Source organism: Zonotrichia leucophrys, chromosome 4, assembly GCF_028769735.1.
Source record: "Zonotrichia leucophrys gambelii isolate GWCS_2022_RI chromosome 4, RI_Zleu_2.0, whole genome shotgun sequence".
NCBI classification, from domain to species: Eukaryota; Metazoa; Chordata; class Aves; order Passeriformes; family Passerellidae; genus Zonotrichia; species Zonotrichia leucophrys.
The window spans coordinates 25,439,278-25,466,154 of NC_088173.1; the positions used below are offsets into that span (position 1 = coordinate 25,439,278).

Here is a 26,877-nt window from a genome sequence, read left to right on the forward strand (position 1 = left end):
AGGTGAATTACCAGGCAAAAGGAGGGAGCTGAAGGGATCTGGAAAGCAAAGCAACCTGGCCCTGACTTTCCCCCCAAGGCCTTGGAGGTGAACTGGGGATTTTCCATTTCATTACCTTTACAAGGGGTAATTCCCAGCATCATTCCCATGAACAGACCCACCCTGAATTCCCTCTCATGCCTTCACATGGGCTATCCATGCCATCCTCTCGTGCCTCCACATTCCACTACAGCTGCACCACTACACAGGAAAGCCAGGCTGTGTTAGTATCTAACAAAGGTAACAGGCAGCTGATACTGAACTGCCCATAGAGAATAAAATAACTAATACACAGAAACAAGCAGTAATTTTTGTTTTGAAAGGGAGAAGCAAAATGGATGCCAAAACGCCCAAAAGAAGTGAGTTTGAAAGCCCCGGGTTCTCCCTTGCAAAGGAGCATTATGTGAACTGCCCTTGCTCCTGAAGAGAAGCAGCCACCTGCTCATCCCTGCTTCCCACTCTAGAGTGTGGTGTTGTTCCCAGGCAAAAAGGTCTGATGCTTTGGGAGAGGAGGGGATCACAGGACTGTCCCATAGGCACAGAAATTAACTCGGTACAGTGAGCTCATTAGAAACATGCACACATGCAGGCAGGAGTTTATTAGTCCACATTTGCCATATCAAAAAACCAAAAATCCCCCAAAATAGGGGCAGGTTCCCAGTTCCGCCTGCTCACAAACCAACAGTGCTAAGGATACTAAACATGCCGTGTGCACTCTGACTGCAGTGCGGGCCAGGAGCCGAACGTGCATTTGCAGCTGAGCCTCAAACCTCTCACGTATGAAAGGGCTGTGAACCTTTAGCCACAAGGCAGTCAGGAGCCCTCAGCTGCCTCTGAGACACAGCCAAGGTCAGAGCAGCTGCAGCAGCTTTAATGTGTGCAAGAGGGAGGCTGGCTCAGCAGATGCCAAGTACTGGCAGCACAGCCAGTCCTCCAGTTCAACGCTCCGCTCCGTGTCCACGGCCCTCTCTGCAAACTTCATCATGAGCAGGGCACGCTTCATGTCCACCCAGTTCTGCAGCACCTGGCGCAGGCTTTCCTCGTGGCTCAGGGGCTGCTCCATGAGGTCTTTTCGGGGCCCCCAAAGCAGACACTGCAGCATCCGCTTGGCCTCGGTGATCCGCACGCGCTTGATGGGATCTGCTTCCAGCAGTAGGTGGGCCAGCTGCTGGAGTCCCCGGGAGTAGATGGACAGGCTGGGCAGAGCAGGGAGGTCCTCAGGGCTGTACTCCTGCTCCCTGAGGTGCATCTTCTCCTCAAAGGGGTTGGGCTGGTGCAGCAGTTCATAGATGAGAATACCAGTCTGAAACTCATCAAACTTCTTGTACTGAGAAGCTGACACAATCTCCGGGGCCAGCCGGGCCTGGCTCTTCTTCAGCTTGGAGTCTCCAGTTCCGGTCTTCTGTTTAGCTTTCAAAAAATTGCTGATGATGAGGCGAGGCAAATGTTTGTCATCTTTGGCTTTCACACAGCTCATGGGGGGCTTGCAGGGCACAAGCAGGAGGTTCTCCAGGCACAGGTCACGATGGATGATGCCATGCTCTTTGAGATGCTCCAGGCCGTTGCAGAGCTGGAGGAGCAGGAAGCAAACGCGGCGTTCGTACAGCTCCGGCTTGGCCTGGTGCAGCATCACCGAGTCCCTCACGAAGTCGGCGGTGGTCTGGCTCGGCACCTCGCGGGTGATGACCACCACGCAGTCGTGCTCGCTGGCACTGCGGGAGGGATGGAAGCCATCTCCAGGCATGCTTTTCCCCACATCTGAGGCCAGCAGCATGCTGGAGGGGACGGAGGCCACAAAATGCCCACAGTCCTGCTGGATGTTGAAATGAACTGGCACTGCAGGGCTGCAGTACGAAGCAGCTGCCTTGGACTCCTGGGTTTTACAAATCTGTGAAAAGAGACCAAAAGAAAAGTCTCATCAGCCAGTGGCAGAGACAGGGCAGAGACCAGAAGTTGAGAGGTGGGATGCTAAGCTGTGATTTGCAGATGCTCCGGAAGACAACAGGAGAAGAAAGATGTGCATTGGTTCCTTAAGCACTTTAAATTATCTCCTGATTTGAGGATTGTTTTCATCCTGCAACAGCCCAACCTTAGCCAGCTGTCTGGGCTGCCTTTCTGGGCACGCTTCCTTTGCCAGGCAATGCCCAGTAACTGGAGGAAAGGAGGACAGTAGTCCTACTGTGAATAACTTCTGAAGATTTTGTTTCACTGCCAACAGAAGCAATATATCTTTTACATCACAGGTATCATTGAGATAAACTCCTGCAAACCAGGAGACGTTCCTGGAGAAAAGCAAACCTTGTGGCAGAAGACATGCTGTCTCCATCTCTGGAGATAGTTAACACTCCTGGATGAGGCCCCATTCAATGTGAGGCGACTGTGCTGTTTGTGGTGAGGGGTGGACAGAAGCCTCCAGCACTTTCTTCCCACCTTCCTTCTCTGGTCCCAAGCCCTGGAGCCACTTTCACATCCTCATCAACCATTCCACTTCTGTGTGTCAGCAACTGCTCTCAAGCCCCTGATCAATGGCTGAGGGAAATCAGCAATAAGCTGTACTCCTCAGCACAGGCCAAAAAACCACCAAAGAGAAAATGAGAGCTTACAACAGGCCTAGAAAGAAGTCAAAGTGCAGCAAACTCTAGGGAGAAAAATGCATTTTATAATCTGGATTCTCTTTAACCTACATGACTTCTATCATCATTTTCTTCCCTATTTTAGCTTTATACTGCATTAGAGACTCAAAGCCAGGTTTATTATAGGAGTATCCATTAGCTTATGGGGCCTCCTGGCATTTCTATTCTACTTTTTTCCCCTTTATTTAGTGATGTGTTTATATGTCATCCACAGGAGTAAGCAACAGGCTGAAACCCAGTATAAAAGGTTTGAAAGCCTGGGGCGTGCCAGTGCCAGTCACAGCATGCGTGCAGACCCGACGAGAAATCAATTTTGCCTCCGAGTTAAAATAGTCACAAGAATGGAGAGGAGCTGAAAAAAAGGGCTGCTTTTGTATTCCTCTAGCAAGGGTTTGAATCCAGGCATTTACAGATAATTCACTCAGATGAGACAAAACTATGGAGATGGGGCATTTCAAATCCCTATTGTCCTCTCTTCTCTAAACAAAAATACCCTGCCCTGGCTTATTTGTGGAAAGACAAGCTTTGGAGAGTCAGGCAGAATGCAGATGAATGCAGTGGGACCCAGGGTGACGCCAGAGGTCCCCAAATGCAGAGCAGGCCTTCCAGCCCTCTAGCTAGCAAGCCTGCTTGTTCCTCCTCCCAAAGGAAAGTCATGTAAGGCATAGGAAAAGGGGGGGAATTCCTGGCAAGAGAGAAGTCTCTGGAAGAATAACTACAGCCAAACGAATACAGGGAAATCTTCCCCATCCAGCCATTCTTCTTGTCTTTGGCTGCACCAGAGGCATCCTCCCTGCTGAAAGCTCCAACTAGGAGCCTGGGCTGGCTTAGTCCCACACCTCTAGTGGAGAAAGAAGCCAAGGCATGGAGCAGACCTTGGCTTAATTCCTCTTAATTCCATTTCCAAACTGTTTTATACACAGTCATGTCTGTCTGTGCACAGCTCAGACTCTGGCTCCTGTTTCTCAATAGGCTCCTTGGCTCAAGTCTGATCCTCTGCCCATTTTGAGCTCACTAAGTCTAATTTTAACTACAGGTCTGTGATCTCTTTCATGTCAAAAAATCTATACCAGGAGCCAGGAGGGGCAGCTAGGGATCAGCCAATTGAATTTTCACAATTATTCATTCCCTACTCTGGCTGCCAGAGGGATGGTGGCACACAGGAATCGTATCCATGCACATGGATAAACACACACACAACATCACTATGCTGGCACAGAGCATGGCCTTGCTGCAGTGGCCTTGACTTTGTTAAGCTGCTCTGCAGTGTACCTAGGGCACAGAGTAAGCCCACCTCACACACAAGGACACAAGTGCAGTCCTGTCAGGAGGCTGAAATGTGCTGTCTCTGCCTTGGCAGGAATTCATGCACTGCAGCCATAGAGCTGAGCTACTGAACCCCACCTAGCACAGCAGGCAAAAGCAAAGGGGTGGGTGTGCCACAGGGAACTGCAGATTGAAAAGGAGCACGACAGTTCTTAGGCTTCAGGAAGAAAGTTGTGACGGATTTAGGTATAACACACAAGAAATGCTGTGGCACTGAGTGCTGGACTAAGGGTATTGGTGCAAGATCTCATCTAATTCAATTCTGGTTACTTACAGCCCCCCTGTTGGGTTGGCTGTACTTTCTTTAAGATACGAACTGGCTTTTAAGCTACCACTTAACTAGAACATCCCTTAGGGATGTATTAAAACATTCTAAAACAACCCTTGGAGTTCATAATGGTGGAAAGTATTCAGCAGAGATTTTTTTCTTTTTTTTTCTTCCTTAATGCATCTCTGACAGTGCTTTTTTGGGAATTACTTTAGGCTTTGAAAACAACCTGAGGAATAAGCAGCGGTAAGATGTCCCCAGTGTTAAGTCAGAAGGGAAATTAAAATCTCTGTATTCAACTAGCAACATTGATCAAGAACCCAAGATCCACAGGATGTCCATGGAACTGGTTGGATAAGCTTACTTATCCAGGTTTCAAAGAGCTGAACTATTGCACCTCAAGTTTCCATTTCAAAACATGTATTCCATGGAGTTACAGGAAAATATTTCAGACCTGACCTTACACAGCATGTCTGGGTCAGCCTCGCATTGTTTAATTGGGATCTGCAATATCTTATTGTCTGTAGTTTCAAGATCATATAAGCACTCAGTATCTGGGTCAGAGCTTCCACTTAAAAGGCAGGCAGAGGCAAAAACGCTGCCTTTTGAGCAGCCTTTCATCAGTTTGTGTCATCAGAGGCGAATGCCTCTGAGTTTACAGCAGAGTATTTGCACAAAGATGTTTTCAGAGAGAGAAAATGGTTGGGTTTCAGACCCCTTCAGCAATAAGCTAAATCTGACTGGCATTTGTTACAATGCAAACTCCTTCTGCAAATTAACCTTCACAAGCAGTAAGGGGAAAGGAGCAATTTTGGAAGGGGTTTTGCTTGCCTAAGTTCACCTGTGAGAAATACAAGCAGAGAAAACAAGACATTGCATGAGACGCCATGTGCTGCTAGTGCACACATCTCCACCCAGAAGATGGAGATAGGCCTGGACACCTCCTGGCTGTGGACTTACCTTCACAGCATAGGTTGTAGAAGGGTCCTTGGAGCAAGTGGCACAGTAATAAATGGCGTCCCCCGAGTCGCAGCAGGGCTTGTTGCACGTCAGCTTGAAGAGGGACCAGTTGTTCTCGCTGAAGTGCAGCTCGTTCTTCTGCTCCCGCATGAAGCAGTCCTCGCACTTGGCGACCAGGCGGCGCAGGGACTCGGCGTACAGCGCCCCCAGCTTGCTGTACACCCCCTCCTTGCTGTCCATGTTGCTCAGGAGGTTGTGGAGGCTGGAGGCCGAGGACACCTGGCTGGACACGCTGAGCTGCGAGGAGGAGAGGGACTGGAGGGTTCTGCTGGGCCCTGCGCTCTTGGCGGTGCTGGAGCCCCAGTAGCTGCTTCCTTTGGAGCTCTTCTCCAGCGACTCGGAGGAGGAGAAGGCACCAGGGCGGCCCCCCAGGCTAGCTGGGTGGATGAAGGGAGGCTCCTCTCGGAGGCACATATTGCTCTCAGAATGGCTGACATTCAGCCTGGGGCTGGCAGCACCAGCTGCTTTGCCTGAAGATGCCTGTCCCCCAAAAAAGCCATCTGGAGAAGACACGGTTCTGATCACTGTCTTCTTCTGGGGCAGAGGGGGCGGGCAGCTGGGGGCAGAGGAGGGACCATCCTCAGCGGAGACAGAAAGGAAAGGGACAGAGGGAAACACTTGGCTCTCAGCTGGAGGGGGCGAGTGGTTCGGCTCAGATGAGTGTCCTAGGAGATAGCAACACACAAGAAGATGCCGTGAGTGGGCCTTGCAGGCTGAGAGCACAGTCCTTCCCCATATCCCTGACACCCCCAGGGCCCTGGCTGGGAAGAAAAGCAGCAAGCCAAGTTACATCTGAACGCAGTGCACAGTCTTCAGCTATTCACAACTGCAAAGTTTCACTGGAGGGGTTAGGGATTTAATCCAGTTTAATAGAGCAGGTTTGCAAAGCAGGCTGCAACCAGCCATCCAGAGAAATGCACTTCCCCACCCTTGAAACCACTCCCCTGTGAACTGCATATACAGTAGTAAAAAGGTAGTAGAGGGTAAATATTTAAGCTGTGATGTCATCCACAGGGAGGTAAGAATGAAGCACTTGATACAAGGACAATCTTTTAAACACAGCCTCTCTCACCTAGGAGCTGCCACCCGGTGCTTCAGCAGCAGGGCATGATAAGGAGAGAGTGACTCATGGCACATAGCTCCAGCCCTCTGGCTGTACTGGAGCACTCCAAGTACATCGAACTTTTCTCTCTGCTTCACACTGGGGAAGGGTTGCTGAGCAAGCCTGGGATTTTGGCAATTTCCATTTGGCTGAAAAAATCTGGGCTTCTCCCCACGGCCTGTTTCCCAGCTTATTCTTTGCTCAGAGGGCAGGCTGGCCCCACTACATAGCACTAACCCCAAGCAGCTCCACATGCCAAGTGCACATGGAGTGGGTTGGGATGGCTGGCTCATTTTGGGCAGCCATAGCAGCTGCTTTCCTACCCGAGCCAGAATGGAGATGGGTAATACATTTATATGCCATGTAAGAAGTGGGACATGAAAAAAAAGGACAGAAAGGTGATCTGACATTGAAATAAAGAGCAATAATTTCAGGTCATAGAGACAAAAAAGTGAGGAGTGGAGGAGAAATTAAAAGAAGAGAGACAATAATTCAAGGGAATTTATCCATGCCACTTGAATGAGAAATGGGACTCTGCTAACAGCTCACATGCAAGTGTAAACCTTGAAAGGTGAAAGGTGGGGTTTTGCTCCAAGCAAATAGCAAATAGTTTAGCAGATAGCAGGATCTATTGCTTTCTTTAAATCTATTTTCCAAAGCTGCAGAGTGGCAGCAAACAATCCTTCCTCCTCACAAAGCTGTTGCTGAGGGTTCAGCTGCCAGCAGGCACTTCCTCACAGTGGCTTTCTGCCTGCTCAGAGGAATGCCCTGGGGCACTTTCCGTGTCAGCCCGCAGAAGGCTCTTGTCTCCTCACAGCCCAAGTGACTCACCAGCAATCACACACAACCTCCAAGGGCAGGGGCTCAGGTCCCTGAGCTCCCAGCCCGTCCTGGCACGTCCTGGCACGTCACTTGCAGGTTTGCACCAGCTGTGCTAGAGCAGCAATCCCTGTTAGCTGCTCCACCACCTGAGAGCACATGAGGTGAGGGTAGATCCCCTGGTTCTCAGCTACCAGAGTGGATGCTGGCACCATCTGGCCCTATCCCTCCTCACCAGACTGTGGTAGCACTGGCCAATTTTCATTTGTCTCTTCCAGTGCCAAGGCCCTCTGTGTGCACCTCCTGTAATCTATCCCATCACACCAACATCACTGAGAGATACCTCAGGAATGAGCAGCACTGATTTCAGCTTCTGCACGTTTGTCTCCCATGCAAAGCTGTTTCAACAGCCCATTTCTATGCTCAGAAACAGCTCTGTAGGAAACATGAATCAGCACATGTCTCTTTTGCCCCAGTGCCTGGGTGCTGAGCTATCTGACTCCTGTTGGACCCTTGCCCCAGGTGTGTGCCTGCACTGTACACCCAGTTGCCCAGCAAGTGACTGCTCTCCAGTTTCAGCTAAGAAATACCTGCCTTAACAATTGAGATTCATGTCCCAAGCTTTAGTGAAAACCCACATGATACTCTAATGGGTCCACAGGAAATATTCTCTCCATTAAAACCCTGTCAAAAGCCACAGGCAGGGATCATTCAGCATGGCACCTCTTGCCACGCCACTTCCATCCACGGGGCTTTAACAGAGGATAGAGCCAAGACAAATTATTCAGTGTGCAGTCCATGAGTACCTCACCAGAGGCATCTCTGCCAGGACATGCAGCTGAATCCCTGTTTCAAGAGACAAGATTTACTTGAGAGAGTAACAAACGTCAGCACTGGAATCTTTGGCAACCGGCGCACATGCCTAGCCACAAATGCCAAACTACTCTAAAGTTTTTTTTATATGCTGCTGGGCTCTGCCCCAAGCAGAGGGTAATGAATTAACCCCTTTCACAACTCTCCTAACAGGGCTCTGCACCTTCAGCATGGAGGCCTTCTGCGTGTCAAGGGCTTAAAAGCTCCCCTCCACTTCATATTTTAACATCTGACAGCATAGCCAATTAATTTGAGCTCACCTCACTCAGTGACTGACTGCACAGCTTCTTGCTTGCATCAGCAAGACAAGCTGCATTTGAGTGTTCATTTAAAAACTCATCTTCCCCATGATGAGTTTAAACAGTTGCTTCTGTTAGTGAAGGCAGAGAAATCCTCTTGTTCCTATCATTTTTGACAGCAAAATGCTTCTGCGCCTAGCAAGTAAAGATCCAACATATGTGAGTTTTTCTTACCCCTGTACAATTTCCTGGCAAGGTCTCGCTCTCAGACTCCCAAGTTAGTGGTGGAAAAACGGAGTTTCCAGAGCTCTGGCTCTTAATTTTATTGCTGCACATTGTTGCTCTTGGAAAGAGAGAACTTCCACTACATGAAGGTCGCTCTTGCTAAGGAAATACTTTCTGAGCTGCTGAACACGTTAGTGCATGTCTAAGTTACACACTGATGAAAAAAGTGACTTCATAGTAAGTATTTTTTAATCTCAGTTAAACGAGTGCAGGCAGATTTTTTCCCCTTAAGAAATAACTGGGAACACAATGAGAGGGAGAGATCATGTCTAGGACAAAACTCCTTCTCGTACTCCTCAAATCTATGTAGGACTTTCTACAGCAGGGCTTCTTGTGACAATGCGAAATGCATGAAGCACAAGCAGGATTGTTTCTATATGGAGATTTTATCTAGACCAGAGGAGATCTCCTGGGTGAATGATATTGGCACGTGCTGAATGAAAAGGTTTGTGATGTTGGTCTGACTGCCACATTCATCTAGAGTGCATCAAGAGGCAGAAGGACTGGAGAAGTGGGAAGACGAAGGGTCACTGGGGGAGCTGGGGACTGGACCCTCGTGACCCCTGCCCAAGGACGCTGTCCCACGGGCAGTGGGTCTCAGGTGCAATGCCACCTCTCCCACAGGTGGTGGTCACTTACTGCCATCGCTGCCGGTCTGTGTGTCCGAGTCGAGGCTGTCGCTGGAGCCGGCCGTGAAGCTGACGTGGGCACTCCTGAAGGGTGGGCTGAGGCTTTCTGCAGAGCTGTTGCTCACTCTCTCCAACTCAGTGTTACTTGGGTTCATTTTCAGAGCGTGCCTAGAGAGAGTGAAAGAGAAGTCAGGAGACAGATGGCAAAAGGAGACCCTGTCTGCACTTTTGCACGGAGATTCAAGCTGAGAGCAGCCTTAGTTTGGTCTCTGCCTACCCACACACTGCAGTGTATTCTCACACCAAACTACCTCATTCCTGTGCACTTTTCTTCTTTCTCCAGTACCTGGGGAATTGCATCCCACAGACTCTGAGCAGGTTACAGGCTTGCAGTCCCCAGGCCGAACTAGCTGCTCTTGATCAGAGAGGGAAAGCCGTTGAGCCAAGAGCATTCAGCCGAAGTCTGCACCTCCTTCACCTAGAACATGTGAGGTCCTGGACCACATCCTATTTTGGCCACTGCCAAAAGTCAGAAGTGGGGACTCACCAGTGTTTGCCTTCAACAAAGTTCTCAAGGGAAGGAAGGAGCATCACTCCTCCCACTTTACAGAAGGCAAGTTGAGGCTGGGTGTGTGAACCCCATTCCTGCATGACAGAGGCATAGGTAGCAAAAGAGTCCGTCATCTCCAACCATGTATCACAGTTAACAACCAACACCTTACAAAAGAAGAAGAGTTTCTGCAGGAAACATGAGTCTTCCAAACTCAGAACCTACCACACGGTTTTTAATGTAAAACCTGCAGTTTTCCATGCAGCTTCCACCTAAAAAAATAAATAAACTAACAATAAACTGGGCTTATAATCTGCTAGGTCATGGTTTAAGTGACCAGTTTAGGCAAGCAGGATTTTTTGCTAAGATAAAGAATTTCCCCTGGATTTTCTTCATGTTTCTGCTTAGGAAAACAACAGAAACTGTTGAAATCAGGCAGCACAGAAGAACATAAATGCTCTTAGCATTGGTACAGCTCCCACTCCGTCAGCCAGAACACAAAGGTTATCAGCCCACATTTTTTAAGCAAAACTGCCAATCTGCTGATAAAATTCAACACATTGATTAAGAATGTAAAAAGGTTAGGAGCAGACTTGTACAGAAGTAAAAGGACTTCCACCAGCTATCTTGCTGGAAGGTATCCGGTGTTTCCTAATCAGACGGCTGAATGGCTGCTGAGAAAGACAAACAAAGACATGCACGACCGTTTTCTTGTGGCACCCTGGTCACATGCATGGGACCCCTCCTCATCCAAAACTCCCAAGCACAGCAGACACAGACTTTTATTTGAAGATTGAGAAATGTTTCACTCCCAATCCAGACAAAGCACTTACTCTTGTGTCCACGCCACCACATGGAGAGCAGAGTGTATGAGAAGCCCGGAAGAAACTTCTGCCAGACTTCCTCATTTGCCTGAGCAGCCTTGGTCTAAAAATACTCAAGGGCTGATGAAAATAAGGCTATAAAAACCAGTTCAGGTATACTTCAGCAGAGACACTGGTCTTCCACCAGTGATGAATTTATCACAGCAAGTCTCTTGGGGACAATTTACAGAACTTCACAATGAACTATACAAGTCACAGTTTCAAAAATGAGAGAGAGAAAGAGAGACAGACAGAGAGTTTAAGGGGTTTAGGTCTGCTATGGCTAATGCTGTTGAAAGCAACCAACTGCACTTAAATTTTTTTTTTCACTATAAAGATGCAACTTTATCCTATACCTTTCTCAGATGTTTAACACTTAGTAATTTGGGTGGAAAAACCACAAGGGTGCACACCCATGGCAGTACACTGTCTGACCCGGCAAGAATCAAAGAAGTATTTGAACCCATCAGAAAAGAAGATTTAGCAAAATATCCGGTCTTGATTCACAGAGATGAGAAGTTTTCTAACACATTCCTTCCCCCAGCCCCCCCAAAACCTTGGTGCATTTCTGTTTCTTTCCCATCACTAAACACAAACTCGCGGAGCTGCCTTACCATTCCCGCACTCAGGGAGAGATGAGACTTTGCTCGGCGCGGTCCAAGGTCCGCCGTGCCCAGCCACACCTATTCCTCCTCCGAGCAACCTGGGCGCAGCGCGGGCCAGAGCCGTGCTGGCGGCTGCCCTGGCTGTGCAGAGCCGTGCTGGCGGCTGCCCTGGCTGTGCTGTGCTCAGCGGGGCTGAAGGCAGATGCAGAGAGAGCCCCGTTTCCTCCCCGCACCGCCGTGACTGATGCAAAGCGCAGTTCCTGAATGGGCGCACCGAAATAGAAATTGTTTGCCGCTTAAACGACATCCTGCTCTTGTTTCAGATGTTACAGCCTGGCCAGCTAATACCTCTGGAATTACCTCTGCCTCACATCTCCCTCTTTTCCTATGAGCTGCTTGTGGACCAGGGTGCAGCCTGCACAATCAAAATACCGCCCACTCCACCAAAGAATTACTACCAAAAACTTGCTAGGGTCAAACTCTCCCATTTCAGTAAAATTCCAGCCCAAGAGCTGAACAGCTCATTGCTGCAACAGCCTGTGGGATCCTGTTTTGCAGCTACCCCAAACATCCCCTGCTTTGCTAGTATTCCTTCCACCTCACCTGAGTGCAAGGGCACAGGTGGCTATTTTCTGCCTTGCCCTTTTCACCAAAGGATATTGGAAATCACCAAAGGGTGTTGGAAATAAAGAGCACGACCCATCTTAAACCCAAAGAAAACACTGGGTTTGTGCCCTGCACCACTGACTTATAAACATCTGTGGGCTACACTCCTCTTCAGAAAGATGTAACAGTAGTTAATTTACATCAATTTAAAAATGCCTGCTCAGCACCTAAAACATAACCAGCAACTTCAAGAGCAGCACCAGAGCTGTCATCGTGTTCCTGTGCATAAAGAACAGGTCACTAGAGTCAGCTCTCTCAATCTAATAACCTAAACCCACAGGATTTCACAGATTTTCAGCTCTCCAATATTCTGGTAGCTTAAAATACACTTCAATTACTCAACATCCTCTATGCAACAGCCTGGCATATTCAGACAACCCTTCCAGTTCCCTATTTCCAAGCTTTCCCATCATAAACAATTTCATCCAGCTGACTTTCCACATGATTCTCACAGTCCTGCCTAAAACAATTCAAGATTGAAAAGAGTGGTCTTGTAAAAAAAGCACACCAAAACAAAACAACAAACCCATAGTCTGGAGTTCCCTTAACACTGAAAAGGGACCCGGCTCGCTTCCCTTGTCTCAGGTTGCACCTCTGGCCAGGGCTCGCTTCATCTTTCCTGTGTCTCAGTTTGACCACTAGCCACGTGGATAATTTCACATTTCTCCACAGATCAGGGTCCCACCTAATGCTGCTGCGGGACTCCAGCATCACCAATGCATGCTTTGCACTTCTCAGAGAGACAGTGGAGATGGGCCCCAAAGCTTGGCTCCCCTAACGGCAGAAGACCCACATGCCTTGGGATATTGCCCCAGGGATCCCTGGACTTTGGACATACCTTCCTCTTGAATTTCCTGACTGAGATTTGACACGGAGATCTGGTTACCTTCCCCAAGTGCAATGGGCAGGTTTTGGGAGCAGGAGGCCCCTCAGACAGAAAAGCTGCCAGGCTCCCGCTGGCTCCCTTCCCGCAGCCATCCCACGGGCAGCCTGTTGGCAGCTCTGGGGATGTGCAAGGCACCTCTGCCCTGCACAGAGCCACTGTCACTCTGCACTGCCATCACGGGGGTCTCCCAGTCTTGCTGTGCCAGCAGCAGGAGGAGGACACTCCTCCTCAGCACAGATGACAGGACTGAACAGATAACAGAGGAGCTGAGCTTTATAAATCATGTGACAGAGCAACGAGGAGAGGAGAACAGAGAACACACAGAGATCATCACACAGCAAACTGCACTCCAGGAGGTGTTTGGTGATAATGTCAACAAGACACCCCCTCCCAGTATAAAATAATGGAACTAATGCACAGAAGAGAGAAAAGCCAGACTTGCATTACAGCATCAAACACAACATATGGCTAGGCATAATTATTACACAAGAGGAAGCACCATTGTACCATATGCTTGTCTATCATGAAACGTGAATAATTATATCTTCCTCCTCTTGCCACTTGCTGTTTCTTCCAGCATCTTTCCCTGGTTGCAGAGGGAAATTAAAACCCAGCATACAGGAGCTTACAACATCTGAAGCTTAGATTTGTACTTATCCTTCTGCTATCAGCTGGCAAATGTGGAGAAACCAAAACTGAGGTGAGGAAAGGAAAGGATTTTGAAGAATTCCTAGCTTTGTTCAGAGTGATACGCTCCTCCTCCCTGTACTAGAGGGTTTTTATGTAGCCAGGGTTAAGTTGAAACAAGGGTTTGGAATCTCGAGAGGCACGGGAAAATTCAGATAGGGTACAGAATTAAGATGGTAGGTGAGTCAAAAATTAAATCACTGCATAGTCTAATGTGGTAAAGAAGGTAAAGAATCTCAGTTCAATTTTCAACTCTGTGTCTTTTTAAGTGGTAAGACAGGAAACACACAGAAGGAGTGAATGACTTTAATTTTAAAAGAAACAAACTCTCTTAAAAAATAAGCTGATAGATGACAACATTTGAAGCCAGTGTGTTTTGTTACTGGGGTACACCCTGACACTGAGCTCCAAGGAGAAATGGGTGCCACAGGACCAGTAAGAAAAGAGGAATATCCAGCCTCAGATACAGCTGCTGCTCCATCACAGACTGATTCCTGGCAAGAAAACGCAGCACAGCCCCACCAGCCAGCACCACCCCCCAGCAAGGAACAAACCTGGCTCTTTTCCTGGCGATCCCATTCCCAACACCTGGCTCCTCTCCTGGGATCCAATTCCCAGCATTGCAGCTTTTGTGCAACACTCCTGTGCTCTGCTCCCTCCGGCAGCAGCACCGGAACAGGCAATCCTGGCACTGCTCGGGCTCTTTCTCCCTGGCTGTGTTCAGCAGTGACAGGTGTGGGGAAGTGCTGTGCTGCACCTTTGCTAACCCATGCCAGCACACTCAGCAAATTTCAGAAGCTTTTTTTGCCACTGCCTTTTGAAGGTGGCACTAATTGTGATGAAAGTGGCTCAAGATGCAAAACAGCATCACTGTTTTCTTTCTTTAAGAGGCACACGAAATAAATTAGCCATCAAGGTTCTGGAGGCTAGAAGAAACCATGAGGATTATTTAAGCCTGATCCTCTGCATAAGAGAGACATAAATTTCAGCAAAGATTCATTCCTTGCGCCAAGAAACTGAAGGCCATACTAGTGCATTTTACATCAAAGAGCCTTTAAATCATCATTGCACATACATGTCCTGGGGTTCCTACTTTCCCTGGTGAGCTCCTTCCCTAGCCAACTACCTTCCCAGCTTTTGGAAGAAAACCAGCCACCATCTTCCCTTTTCAGCCTTTTCCCCCTTGTAATTATACCTATTTGTCATTCTGTTTCTTATCTTTCTTATTTCTTATCTGTCATTCTAGACCAAGCAAACATCAAATATCTGTAATCTTTCAAACAAGCAGAAAAAGAGGATTGTACGAAGAAACAGTTGCAAGAGATCCAGAACAGCTTTATATAGGACCAAAACCAGGCACATATTCATTATTTCCCTTTTCTTGCGACAACTTTTAAATCCCCCTGAAATTGCTCCTTCTGCCATCCTAAGACACAACTTACTTCCAAACCAGAGCTTCCTCAGTCTCTGGAAGGAAAGTACCCTGTAAAAAAAAAATTCCCTTTTAATTGTTAAAGCCAAGATGAACAAAACAAAATCTACAGACTCACTTTTTCTTTCTCTGCTTTATAACTATTCAAACACACATGGAAGTTTTCCTTAAAATAAGCAATTAATTTTCATTAGGAAAGTCAAACAGGCAAACTTAATTTTCCAGCATGAAATCAAATGCCTTGCTGCAGTTTGAGATCTAGAAGGAAAAAGGACAGTTGCATGCCTTTCCTGCAGCTGGGATGAACCCTGATCTGCTAAGCCCCCAGTCCAAAGCCTGTGCCACAACCAGGTCTACACTGGCTTCACCTCCATCCCCCAAAGGAGTTTTTGCAGCTGAGCCACCAGGGAATGTCCTGGGCTGAGGTGCTCTCTCTGTGTGGGGAGTACATAAGCCTAACAGAAGGATCAGTGGCTCTTCCATCAGGCACAAGCACATGTTCACAGGCTGCCCAGCACCAGGAGAGCCTGGATGTGCCTCAGAGTCCTCTTTGTGATTCTGGTTCTTCAGGTATTTAGCTGCAGCCCGGGATGAACAGAGGGGATGTTCCTCCAGCACCAGGCCATGGCCTGAAGCTGCAACAACACCCAGGGTGACACAATGGCACCATGGTGATTTTGGCAGCTGTGCATGCAGCCATCCCTCCCACCACCCTGGCTCCTGCATTGACACGCTCACAGCAGCCACTGCTTTAAAGCAAAGAAACAAAGCCGGGCTTGCAAAACCTGAGTTTGATCAGATCATTCCTTACTGCTCCTCAGCTGGCTGGGCTCCCTGGGCTCCAGCTTCCATAGCTGCAGGCAGGACTAAGCTCTTTTGAGTTACGTGCCCAGGGCTCAGCCACAGGCATCAAGGCCCTTGGGAGACAAATACCTGTAGCACAACCTGCCCTGCAGCCACAGGGGGTAACCAACACCTACCTCAACCACCTGGCAGGGTTTGCAGCTCTGCCAGAGATCCCAGTCATGGATGCCACGTGTTCCCTGACCTCGGTTTCCCTGCCTGCTTTCACACAGGCTTTCTAGCACACAGATGCTTTCATCAGGATGACTCAAAAGCAATTGTTAGAACTGGCACAGCCCAATTGCATCAGGAGCATGAAATAGCCCCTCAAAGGGGCAGAAAATGCTCCACACTCCTCTGGTGTCATAACACCACACAGAGGACAAGAGCAATACATCTGTGTGCTCATTTGCTTGTGGATCTTTTGCTTCCTCTGACTCCAGCAGGCATGTGGCACCACAGCAGGAAGCCTAGCATTAAGGAGAACTAAAGCCACTTGTTCATCTCTTCCCTTCCCTTGAGAAACCTCATTTGTTCACCTCTTGGCCAATTTAAAACACTAGTTCCCTAGGTTAGCCAATCTCAAAACACATGGAAAATCCACAGTCTCAACCTGGAGGTCAGTGATGTCTACACATAAGCTTGACCATGGATCCCAAGGCCAAGTTCTCCTCCAAACACCCATCCCTTCTTCTCCTGACTTTTAAATCAAGGAGATGGAGTCAAATCTGTTGTGCAACGCACAGTTTCAAGTAGCAAAACTGCCACACACAATAAAGCAAATATGGGACACCTGCAAAAGGAGAAAGTCCTTCCCTGGTAAATTCAGACAACATAATTAATGGAGAGAAAAACAAATTTTCTTCCCCCATTTGACCTTTGTTTTATTTACTTTTTCCCTTTTCCCCCCTTTTTTTTTTTTGTTATTTTTTTGTTTGGTGATGCACACAGCTGCAGATACTAAATGCACACTAAGTATTGTAAGCCTGAGGTTTTTTTTAATTGCTTAGTAGGGCTATTTCCTTCCCAATGAACAGCTCTCCCTCCCTCCGTCACTTTTGTTTGGGGCCTGCAGTTGCCCTGCCTGCAAACCTGACTTGCAGGAAAGCAGAGAGCAGAAGGTTGCCTGAAGACAGGTGGCTCCCACACATAACAAGCCCACGTCGGGCAAGCTCCAATTACCTGCTTGCAGGCAAGGAGCCCTCCCTGGGAAACTGCAGCTTTGAGAGTTCACCTTGAAAGCAGAAAGTCATTAGAGCCAAACTGAAAATGTTGATTTTGGAGGCCCTTGTTATTAGCATCAAGAAAAGTTGCCCAGTCCCACCTACAAGAGAAGATTGCAACCAGGTTTTCTATGCTATTCAACATCAAGGAACTGCCAAGACAGAATGAAGCTGACCTGGGAAACACCAGCCATCCCAAGCAGAGACCTTTTTCTCACTTGAATATCGGAACTTAAGGCCATATCTTGCAGCCCTGGAGGGCTTTTACAAGTGCACATGATATTCAAACCAAGACTTGAAAAGATCAGACAGCTTTTCAGAGTAAAAAGATAAATAGCTTTCCAGCTGTGCAGTCACTCCCCATGCTCCTGCAAGCCCACCTTTGGACAGAAACGGAGGAAAAAAGAATGGGGAGCACCTCCCAGTCAATGAACTCCTGCAGCAACCCTCCCAGTTGCAAAGGGTTAACAGAGCACCATGCACACACTCACGGGGCTTTACCTAGACTGCTTTTTCGGTGGCGGTGGCGGCGGTGCAAACTCCACACCATTGCTCTTGTCTTTAGGGAAATCAAAGGAGAAAGAAGAAGATTTGGTCATTCCAGTCTGGCTCTCCAGTATCGGGCTGTCATCCACAAAGTCGGCACCAGCTCTTCCACTCTCAGCTCCTCCTGTCCACGGGTGGTTTGAGACCTCCGGCTCCTCCTCCTGCTCCTCCTCCTCCTCTATTCGGCCCTGCTTGGTCCACGTTGGGTTATAGTGTTTCTGCCTCCTGTCATAGGATGAGCCTGCCAGGCTTCTACTGGACTCCTCCACAGAGACCCCATTCCCATGAGTGCAGGGGGAAGGGGTCACCCCAAAGGCACCTGTATCAGTAGAGCTCCTGGGCAGCAGCTGAGCACCAGCTCCATCATGGCTGTTGTCATCACCAAACCTTCCCACGTGGGAGCTGACGGCGGGCACACGGCTCCCCTCGCTGCCTGGCTGGCTGTTCTTGGACATCTTTGGGGGGATGGCTGGACTCTCAGTAAGTGAGGTCTTGACAGGAGCTGCCAGATGAAATCTTGTGCTGTTTTCACATCCAGATGCTTGAAAAATCTGTCCAGACTCAATAGCAGGTGATGAAGTCCCAAAATCAGGGTGGGAACTGGGGCTGATACATGGCCACTGCACTCCCACCGCTGAGTCAGGGCTGCTGAGGAATATTGTCTTGTGATCATCCTCAGTGTGTGCTGTCATTATAGTTATCTTTGCTGCCACCTGGCCAGTGGAGTCCTGGTGCTCCTTCTCACCTCCCAAAGCCCAGCCACCGTCCCTCCACAAACCATCAGCTTTCTCCTTGGCAGTGCCGTGGGCCAGCTTCTCTGCTTTTGCCTGGCTGCCAACAGCCTTCAGCTGTGCCTTCCTCCTCTTGGTGCTCTCGGCATAGATGGGATCACCGTGGGCTGGCTCGGCGAGGCGAGGGCGCTGCGGCTCCACCAGAGCCTGCTGAGGGATGCTTGAGCCCTCAGTGCGGGGGCTGCCAGTGACAGAGGGCTCCCCAGGGAGAGGCAACTCCTCATCCTCCCAGGACAAAGCAAGGGCAGCTGCCTTGCAAGTCCCCGTGGTCTCAGGGAGGGTGGCAGGCTCAGTGTGGAAAGCCGGGTTTTTCCTATCTGAACACAGGGCATAGGGAAGAGGATCACTCTGGTCCTTTGTGATGCAGAAGGCCACGTTTACAGCTCTGTGCTCCTCTTCGCTGAACTTGACTGCCCGGCCACTTGGCCTTGGAATCTCGAGAGCATCCCGCTGCCTCCACCCGCTGGGAGCGTGACTCTCCTTCTCACACTGTGCAGCCTTGTCCTCTGTGCAACAGGACTCCCATGGGACGGGGTGCTCTTTGTGGCAGTTTGTGATTGAACAGTACTCGCCCCCTTCGCTTTCCAAGACGGAGGAGATGTGACCACAGTCACGCCCTGAAGGAAGTGCCGCTCCTTCTCTGGCTTGGGAAGAAGTGTTTCTGCTGGAGTTAGCGGTGCTCCTGTCCCCCAAGGCAGATGGATTAGGGCAGGGGACCTGATGAGGCAGGGCAAACTTGTCTTTAGCTCTGTCCTCCTGCTTGCCCACCTCACCCACAAGTACCAGGCTGTGGATGGAGACGTTTCTCTCCACTCGACTCTCCAGGCCACGCAGACCCACCATGGAGTAGCTGGGAGGACAGCAAGACAAGCAGTCGCTGGGCTGGTTGTGAAGGAAAGGTTTTCTCACACCACCATTGCCAAAATTGTCAAGGCAGATGCGCTGTGCATCTCCTGATTTCAGGAGGAGTTGCTTGCCAGAAATCACGCCCCAACTGACCTGCATGGGTCAAAGATACAAATTCCCTGTCAGAACATGCACATGCAAAAGGAAAGACACGTAAAATTGAAGCAAACCCACAAACTGCAAAAACAAAAGCCCAGTTCTGCAGAACAGCACTCTGGAATTCACCATCTATTTTGTTGTACTCACCTCACCACTAATTTCCACAAAGCTTTCCAGGTAAAACTACACTTGTCGTATTTCCTGGACCATTTGTAATCCTTGCATTACCAACAATGGTAATGCACTGGAATAAGACATTCTCCTTTCTCTTCCTATGGGTTTGCTGCCAGAAACATGTCCAACCTGTCATCCTGTCTGTGAATCACTGTGCAATTAAAGATTCAGAGAGCGAAGGAATATTTGCACCTCTCTCTGCTTATTTCATTTCACACTGCTCCAGAGTGTGTGGCTCCAGAACACAGACACAGACTATCATGGGTTATCCTGGGATAGCAGCCTAGCCAGGCTCAGAAGTAGGGATGGGGGGGCAAGCATGCCAAATGTGCATGCACAGATCAAACACCACCAACAATGGCAGCTCACACTGTGTGCCCTTCAGCCCTTAGGAGAAAAGAAAGGAGAAGCAGTGAGAGGCTAAGAGAGCTGGTGAGCCCTGACTGTGCTCTGGGGCATGGGGAAATAGGAGCACACCTCTGCCACAGGCAGTGGGGCAGCAGCCTGTGCGTCACCCTGCTGAGGCACTGCTGGTATCAACTGGTCAGGGCGAGGAGCTGCACCCACAGGGCATTACTGCTCTGGCAGAGATTGGTAGGAAGGAGTAGAAAGGCAGGGCACTCTCTTCCTCACCCACAAAGACCACGGATCCAGTCAGCACTGACTGCAACCAGACAAGACATCTTTTCAGTAAAACTTCCCAGAAAAAAAACCCGCATCCTCATTTTAAAACCGGAAGTTCCTAAACAAACAATGTATTTTTAAGCTCCTCTGCACATGGCTTGTGAGCAACAGCTCATTCAGCTTCACCCAAAGATACACTGAGAAACCAATATATGCCTTAAAATCCTGAGTTAAGACCAGAAGGAAAAACAAAGGGAAGGAAGCATTTGTAACAGATATTCCTAGCACTCTGAGGATAGGTAAGTAACGGGAAGTCATGCTTTGACTGGATTAATCATTACCTGTGACAGATCTGCGTTCATATTCACATCCGCCCACGCGTCAGAAACATCCGAGTTTATCATTGTTGGCTTCACAGCAATTGTTGGCTTTGAGAAGGGGGAAGTAGTTATACCTTCGTCTTCCAACACAAGGCTCTCGGGCTTGGTCCTTGCTCCATCCGGGAGCACGCCACAAGCTCCCACGTCCGGGGGTGTTTGCAGCCGATGGGAACTCTTCGGGTTGAAGCAATTTTTGCAGGAGCCGGGCTTCCAAACGTGTTCCACAAAGTCACTGCACGCAGACATCTTCAAATCCTCGTGGGTCAGACTGAGAGCCCACTGCGTCTTCTGCACTGCCCTCCACTGCTCATTTTGCATTTGCTCCCGAGCCACTCGAAAGGATCACCTAGACATCTGGAAAAGCACAACACTGTCTGATTAGCTTGATTATGCCCTCAGACTGGAAGATTTTTAATAGGACAGGTGATAATTACACTTACTCTGCATTCATCACAAAGGCATATTGTTTACAAGGCTTTTTTCACAGCTTAGCTAAAGCCCACACAATCACTTGAAAAGTCTCAACTTCTAAGCATAGCTCCGTAATAGAGAAGACATCAAGCGAGCAGCATTCCTATGTGATTTAATTCCCTGCTTAATCAGCATGTATAACCAGCCTCATGCAAGATTTAGATCAAGGGTAAAGAAAAGGGGTCTTGGAAATAGCTGTTCACAGCCCCACAAGCAGAGCCAGTCAGGAAAAATTTCTTCTCCAAAGGGGCATCCTCTCTCTGGAAAATAAAAAGGCCTGGAGACACAAGGACCAGAATCAGAGACTGTGTAACCAAGGGGACCAGCAACAACCTTCCTTCACCCAGAAGCACCACTGTGATTACTGCCGCGGTACACAAAGGCTTCTCTCCCACCCAGTGAAAGGCAATCAGCAGGGCTGGGGCTGGCACTGATTTGAGCAAGTGTCTGGCAGAATGCTCTTATCTCGTTTGCCAAGAGCCACAAATAACAGTGTCAGCTCGCTGAAACGATTCATTGTCTGCAAGGGGAGAAACGTTTTGCTCTTGGATTACTTACAGACAAGGATTCCTTCCCATCTTCCTTCCCCAGGAGGGAAATGCCCCAGGAACAAGACATTCCTGCTGCATTCCTGTGTCCCTGTCCCCGCCACCCCCCTCCCGGCCAGGTCTGATTGCACTCGAGCCAGTAGAACTAAACCTGGAACCAAGAACTTAGGAGACACTTCCGAGGAGGACTCCCACAAAGCTCAGCGGATTAGGAAAGAAGATCAGACACAGAATGCAGCCGGCTGCTGAGGGTGCCAGGACGCACAATTTCCCCACGCGGCTACAGAGAGTCCTTCCTCATCGAACCAAGTTTAGGTCATCATCCCCCGGCCAGCTGATCACCAGGCAAACTGAGGCCCCTTTCCTGAGGGTCTCCCAGTGAACAGGCACTTTTACACTCCAATCCTGGAGGCACATGAACGAAATTTACCAGCCTGATCCTTAAGCACTTCCTCCACATAGGCATAGCGGAACACCACCAGAGCTATGGACACTTTTGCAATCGCATGCAACCCTAAGCCAGCTTCACTGCAGTAAAGATTCTTGCCTCTGGGCTCAGAGATGCCCTGGCCAGCCCCTCTAACAGCCACCCACACTACATGGCATAAAGAAAGACAACTCATAAGAGCCTGGGTGGGACAAAGTGAAGGGGGAAGAGAGCCACTGACCCACAAGCATTTCCGAATTCAAGTGGCACCTATGGGAAGGGTGTCTTTGATCGGCTAAACCATTAGCACCTGCAGACTCCTCCTGTCTGGCAGGCTAATAAATTAGGGTCTGCTTCTTAAAAAAGCACGGGAAATAGGAAGTATCAGTGGGATTCATCAAGCAGATTGCCGTGTGTCTCTTTTTAGGGAAGACACTGTTTTAGACAGGCTTTTTCAGGGACTTCATAGAGTCTGAATTAACCAAATGGCAGCGAATCACTCTCAGGCATATTCCATCACCTTCAATGAGGTTAACGGTATTTGCAGAGAAAACAGCTTTAAAAATATTTAATCCTTTGTTTCCTTTTAAATCTAGCACGCAATGTCCAGCATCACCCGAAGTTGAACAAGTGTCCTGATGAGAGCCAGCAAATTAAAAAGAAAAATCAGAGGGAGGGAAGCAAGCACCGAAGCCAGAAAAAACTGTTCACTTCTGGTTTAACATTCGGCGCTGCCAAATGCCTGTTAAAGACCAGGGTTTCCCTGTCTGCAGCCGTCATTTCTCGCTGCCCGGATCGCGGGGCGGGCCCGTGTCCGCACACCGGCCGGGCACAGGGACCCACCCGCACCGACCCACGCGGCGCCGCGCGGGGAAACAGGCCGGGATCGGCGAGAGATAAGGGACGGAAAGCCAGCACCTGGGTCTGTCCCCGGGCAAGCCCCAAGCCAGCACCTGGGTCTCAGGCATTTCCGAAGCCGCCGCGCGTCCCGGGGCACCGGCGAGCACCCGCAGTAACGGCTCCCTGTTCCCTAGGACAGAGATTCCGGGCTGCGGCGCAAGGATGCTCCGGCGCAAAGAAAAGCCCCAAGCCCCCAGCCCAAGCAGCTCTGGCTGCCACACGGACCCTCCGGGAGCCGGGCGCCAACCAGGACCGGGAAAAGTTTCCCGGACAGAGCCCGCCGGGGCTCCCGGGGTGGGCGGCGATGCCAGTGGGGACCGGAGCGCGCCCCGAGCCGGCTACCGACCCCCGCCCCGGCCCTCCGCCCGCATGCTCGGTGGGCAGCGGCACAGCCCCACAGCCCCGCCGCCCCAGCCCCCGGGCAGCCCCGGCCCCCGGGCAGCCCCACCCCGAGCGGCGGCGCCGGGGTCCCTCCCGGCCCGGCTTTGTCCCGGGAGGCGGCAGCCCGGTGCCCGCCCGGCAGCAGCTCCCCGCTCACCAGGCTCCCGCGGCGGCGGCAGCTCCGCGCCGCGCCCGCCTCGGCCGCCGCCACCGGCGAGTGGCGAGCGGGGCCCCGCGTGGGCCGGGGGCAGCGGCCGCCCCGCCCCGCCCGGTCCCGCCCCGGCCCCGCCCCTCGGGCACGGCGTGGGCACGGCCCGGGCGGGAGCGGCGCCCCCCGCGCGTCCCCGCTCCGCACAAAGCGCTCTGCCCGCGCCCCGCCGGGCGTGCGCCGCCCGCAGCCGCGTCCCCGCTGCGCCCCCGCCCCGGCAGCGGTCCCGCAGACCGGCTCTGCCTCCGCCCCCGGGGCAGGCAGACACCCGCACACCCAGCAGCCCCGTGTCGATCCCACAGGGTCCTACCGCGAACCCACCTCGCAGCTCGACACCAGCCTTGAAGACGGTGGGGATCCAGCTGGAGGGCACTGGGAGCCAGAGAGTTCAGAGGGTTCACCCATCTTCACTCATCAGCTTTCTAGACAACGACATGGTGAAGTTCGTCTCGAAGGGATGCTCTGGAAGGGAAAGAAGTTTGCCGTAACTGAAATCAGGATTTGACCTCACTGTGCAAAAACTGCAGACAGCATCTCAGGAAAATGTCAAACCTCGGCTGGTGTGGGAGGTTGGGCTTCATTAAAAGGGAACAGGATGAGATTTTGTTCACTGTAGTGTCTATGCTTTAGGGCAGGCTGGAAAAGGAGTAGTCTTCACTTACCGCGGTACATGTTCTGTGGTGAGTAGTTCTGAGCATCTAAATTCTTCAAAACTAGGGAAAACCATAACAGTTCTCCCCCTGCCCTGGTCAGGGCCCTAGTTCAGTTCCTTGCTTAAGTCACCGCTTCTTTAGTGCAACAAAGCATTCCTAGTCTCATACATAATAGTGGATTAAAAAGGCAAATAGGCTTGCATAATGGAGAATCCCAGCCCCAAATAACAAAACAGAAACTGGAGATATGCACAGCACTTATAGAAAAAAAGTCTTTCTCAGGAACCAAACATCCCTTAAATTCTTCCCCTTCAGGGAATTTTGGCAGTAGCACAGTTTGCAAACATCCTGGCTGGCTGGTCTTTTGCAGTTGAGGCTGTCTGCTCATGTGCTCTCTCTCCTTTTTTTGATCAGTTATTAAAACAGTCCAGAGACCCCAGAACTCCTCCACTTAATTTGCTGTATTGCCATGAAGACATCTGCTTAACAATCTCCCACTTCTTCTTTCAAGCAAACCACTCACAGTGAATTTGCTGCATCTTTTTGTGTGTGGGATCCCAGAGCCAGCACACCTAGTTGTATGAGTAAATTATCTCTCAGAAATGCCTCACCATGACAGAAACCTCTCTCCTAGCACAGATCAGCTCATCTGTGCGAGGGGGAAATGAGCTGGGAAAACAAATGGCCCAAATTTCTCACATTTTCTCTGTTTCAGAAAGTTTGGAGGAAAGAACCCAGCTCTAACCAGCACAGATGAGGTTATGGCTGCATGGCTGGCTAATCCTGGAGGGTGGTAAACTTTTTGAAATTCAAGTATCTGAATTTTATACCTGAAACTTTAAAGGCCTCCACTCTTTTCAATAAGAGCACTATAATTTTCACAGTCAGGCTTCTTAGTGAAGAGTCTAGGACAGCTTTAAGAAGAAAAACCAGATTTAAAATTCATGCTATGTTCACACTGGAACAGCACTGAAGTGAGTGAATTCTCCTGAGATGTTTACCCCAAGTAGGAAATCTTTTCCCATGCCAGAGGCCTTGGGATTACAGGATAATTAAAGTTTCTTTTTTCTAATGAAGTCAGCCTGTTAATGCCCAGAGATTTCAGTAGAAAATTGAACAACCTCTAGTTTTTATAAAACAATTATTCCGTAAGGTCTGAGACCAAGCGTGATGGATTTTACGTGTCTGTAAAATCACGTGGTTTCCCCAGTACAGTATTCATCATTGTCCAGTTTTGGTATTTTCTCAATGTCCAAGAGAACTGGCAGAAAAGAAGCCCTCTCAAGTGGAAAGCAGTACACAATGCCCGCTAAGACATGACTACATATCCTAGCCAGCCATATGTCTCCCAGTGTATTGTTTTCCAGAGCACTGTCACACAACGAGGCACATGGCTCAGAGCAGCCCTGACAGCACAAAGGGAAACTTCAGGATGACTGGAGCTTCAAGTGCCATCCCTCACTGGCAGAAAGGAGACAGACCATCACTGAGTCTTGCTTTCAAAGAGTCATCTGTAAGAGTAACTCTTGGGAGCAGGCAGGCAAAGAGCACAAACCCACAATGAGTGTCTCTGTAGGCAGACAAAAGAAGCAAAGCCCTTTGGAGATGGGTTCAGTATCACTCATGACCAGCAAAGTTGCCCAGTTACCAAGATTGCTGGTGCCAATAGTGCTTTTTACTCCAAGAGACTTAAAAATACCCAGCAACTGGAAAATTGTGATACCTTTTATCAGTTATGGTCTACACTGTGTGGTTGAGCAAATCTGAGTTTCCACCTGTGGTGCATACATCTCCTCCTGGCCATGGTCCCTGATGTGCTGGGGTGTCTGCCCATCCCTGCCAGGACTCCAGCCTCACCCGTGGTGTCACAGCTGGTAGATCTTGTGTGTGTGGAAGAGGTGGCACTGTCTGTGCTGCCACCAGTTTGCCTGTTCATATGCAGCAAGAAGAAGGCACCTGTGATGGAGGCAGGGGCAAGCAGTGCCAGCACCTACTGCCTGTGGGGCAAAAGGGCGAAGGGGCACCCTCCAGCAGGCTCTGGGGATGTCAGTGCCCGGAGCCAGTCAGAGGTTGCCTGAGTCAATGTGCACATCTCTGGAAGCTGCCTCTCCATGCACCACAGACCCTTTGCCTACTCCAGAGGTTGGTGACTGTTTCTGTGCCCTTTTTCTCCCCCAGTCCAGGAAGAGCAGATTAAAAGCATGAGCCATAAAGAATGAAGGATGTGGTCTCTTAGCCACCCTCCATGGGAGTTACCCTCACTGCTAACATCTGGAGGCCAAAAGCATGAACTCTGTAGGACCTGTCTACCTTGCAGGGCTGGAGGGAAGGCCTAAATTGCTAACCCAACCCTGTGTGCAGGCAGCAGCTCGCCATCCCACCCTGGCTTCCATGACAATCTGCAGATCAGAATGCCAGCCAGCGACAGGCACCACTATTCCTTAGCTCGGGGCACTGTGTCAAAGGGGGAACTTGGTTCTCCATACCCAAAAGCAACAGTGGCTGTTAAGAAATCGTGGGATAATAGCCCTTTTGATGGATGCCCGGCTTGTGCTGTTGGGATGCAGCGGTTGTGGTGGAGCTGGGAAGGGGGAGGGAGCAGAGAGGCATATGACAGTGCTGATAACAAGTGGGCTTTGTATGCTGTGGCCAGGGACTCCCACAGCTGCTCCAGTCCTCGCTCTTCTCTTTGGGTAGGAGAAGAAGCTACAAAAGTTCAAGCAAATGAGCATGACATAGATGATTTTAATGACTCAGTCCCTGCTTCTCTTTAAGAGATGA

General features: G+C 49.9%; 1 protein-coding gene across 3 annotated transcripts; it reads right to left on the bottom strand.

Moving 5' to 3' along the window:
• Window positions 1–603: 603 nt before the first annotated feature.
• On the bottom strand, window positions 604–23,487 carry PRAG1 (PEAK1 related, kinase-activating pseudokinase 1). Of its 3 annotated transcripts, none has more exons than XM_064710871.1 (6): window positions 23,393–23,487; window positions 20,470–20,862; window positions 17,490–19,324; window positions 9,244–9,401; window positions 5,227–5,951; window positions 604–1,927 (listed from the first exon to the last, which is right to left on the bottom strand). In XM_064710871.1, exons 2-6 carry the CDS (start codon window positions 20,824–20,826, stop codon window positions 890–892), a joined length of 4,113 nt encoding a protein of 1,370 aa, XP_064566941.1. In that variant the 5' UTR covers window positions 20,827–20,862; window positions 23,393–23,487; the 3' UTR covers window positions 604–889. The 3 variants fall into 3 exon arrangements, with proteins under 3 accessions (XP_064566941.1, XP_064566943.1, XP_064566942.1); XM_064710873.1 differs by lacking the exon at window positions 23,393–23,487 and adding an exon at window positions 22,908–22,927; XM_064710872.1 differs by lacking the exon at window positions 23,393–23,487 and adding an exon at window positions 20,949–21,091.
• Between the last annotated feature and the right edge of the window lie 3,390 nt (window positions 23,488–26,877).

Excerpts from the sequence above, each read along its gene's own strand:
- PRAG1 (XM_064710871.1), bottom strand. The coding sequence starts at position 20,826 with ATGCAAAATGAGCAGTGGAGGGCAGTGCAGAAGACGCAGTGGGCTCTC. Across the intron at positions 19,325-20,469 it reads TGAACGCAGATCTGTCACAG|GTCAGTTGGGGCGTGATTTC; the intron begins GTAATGATTAAT and ends TGACCCATGCAG. Across the intron at positions 9,402-17,489 it reads CCACCGAAAAAGCAGTCTAG|GCACGCTCTGAAAATGAACC; the intron begins GTAAAGCCCCGT and ends CACTCTCTCTAG.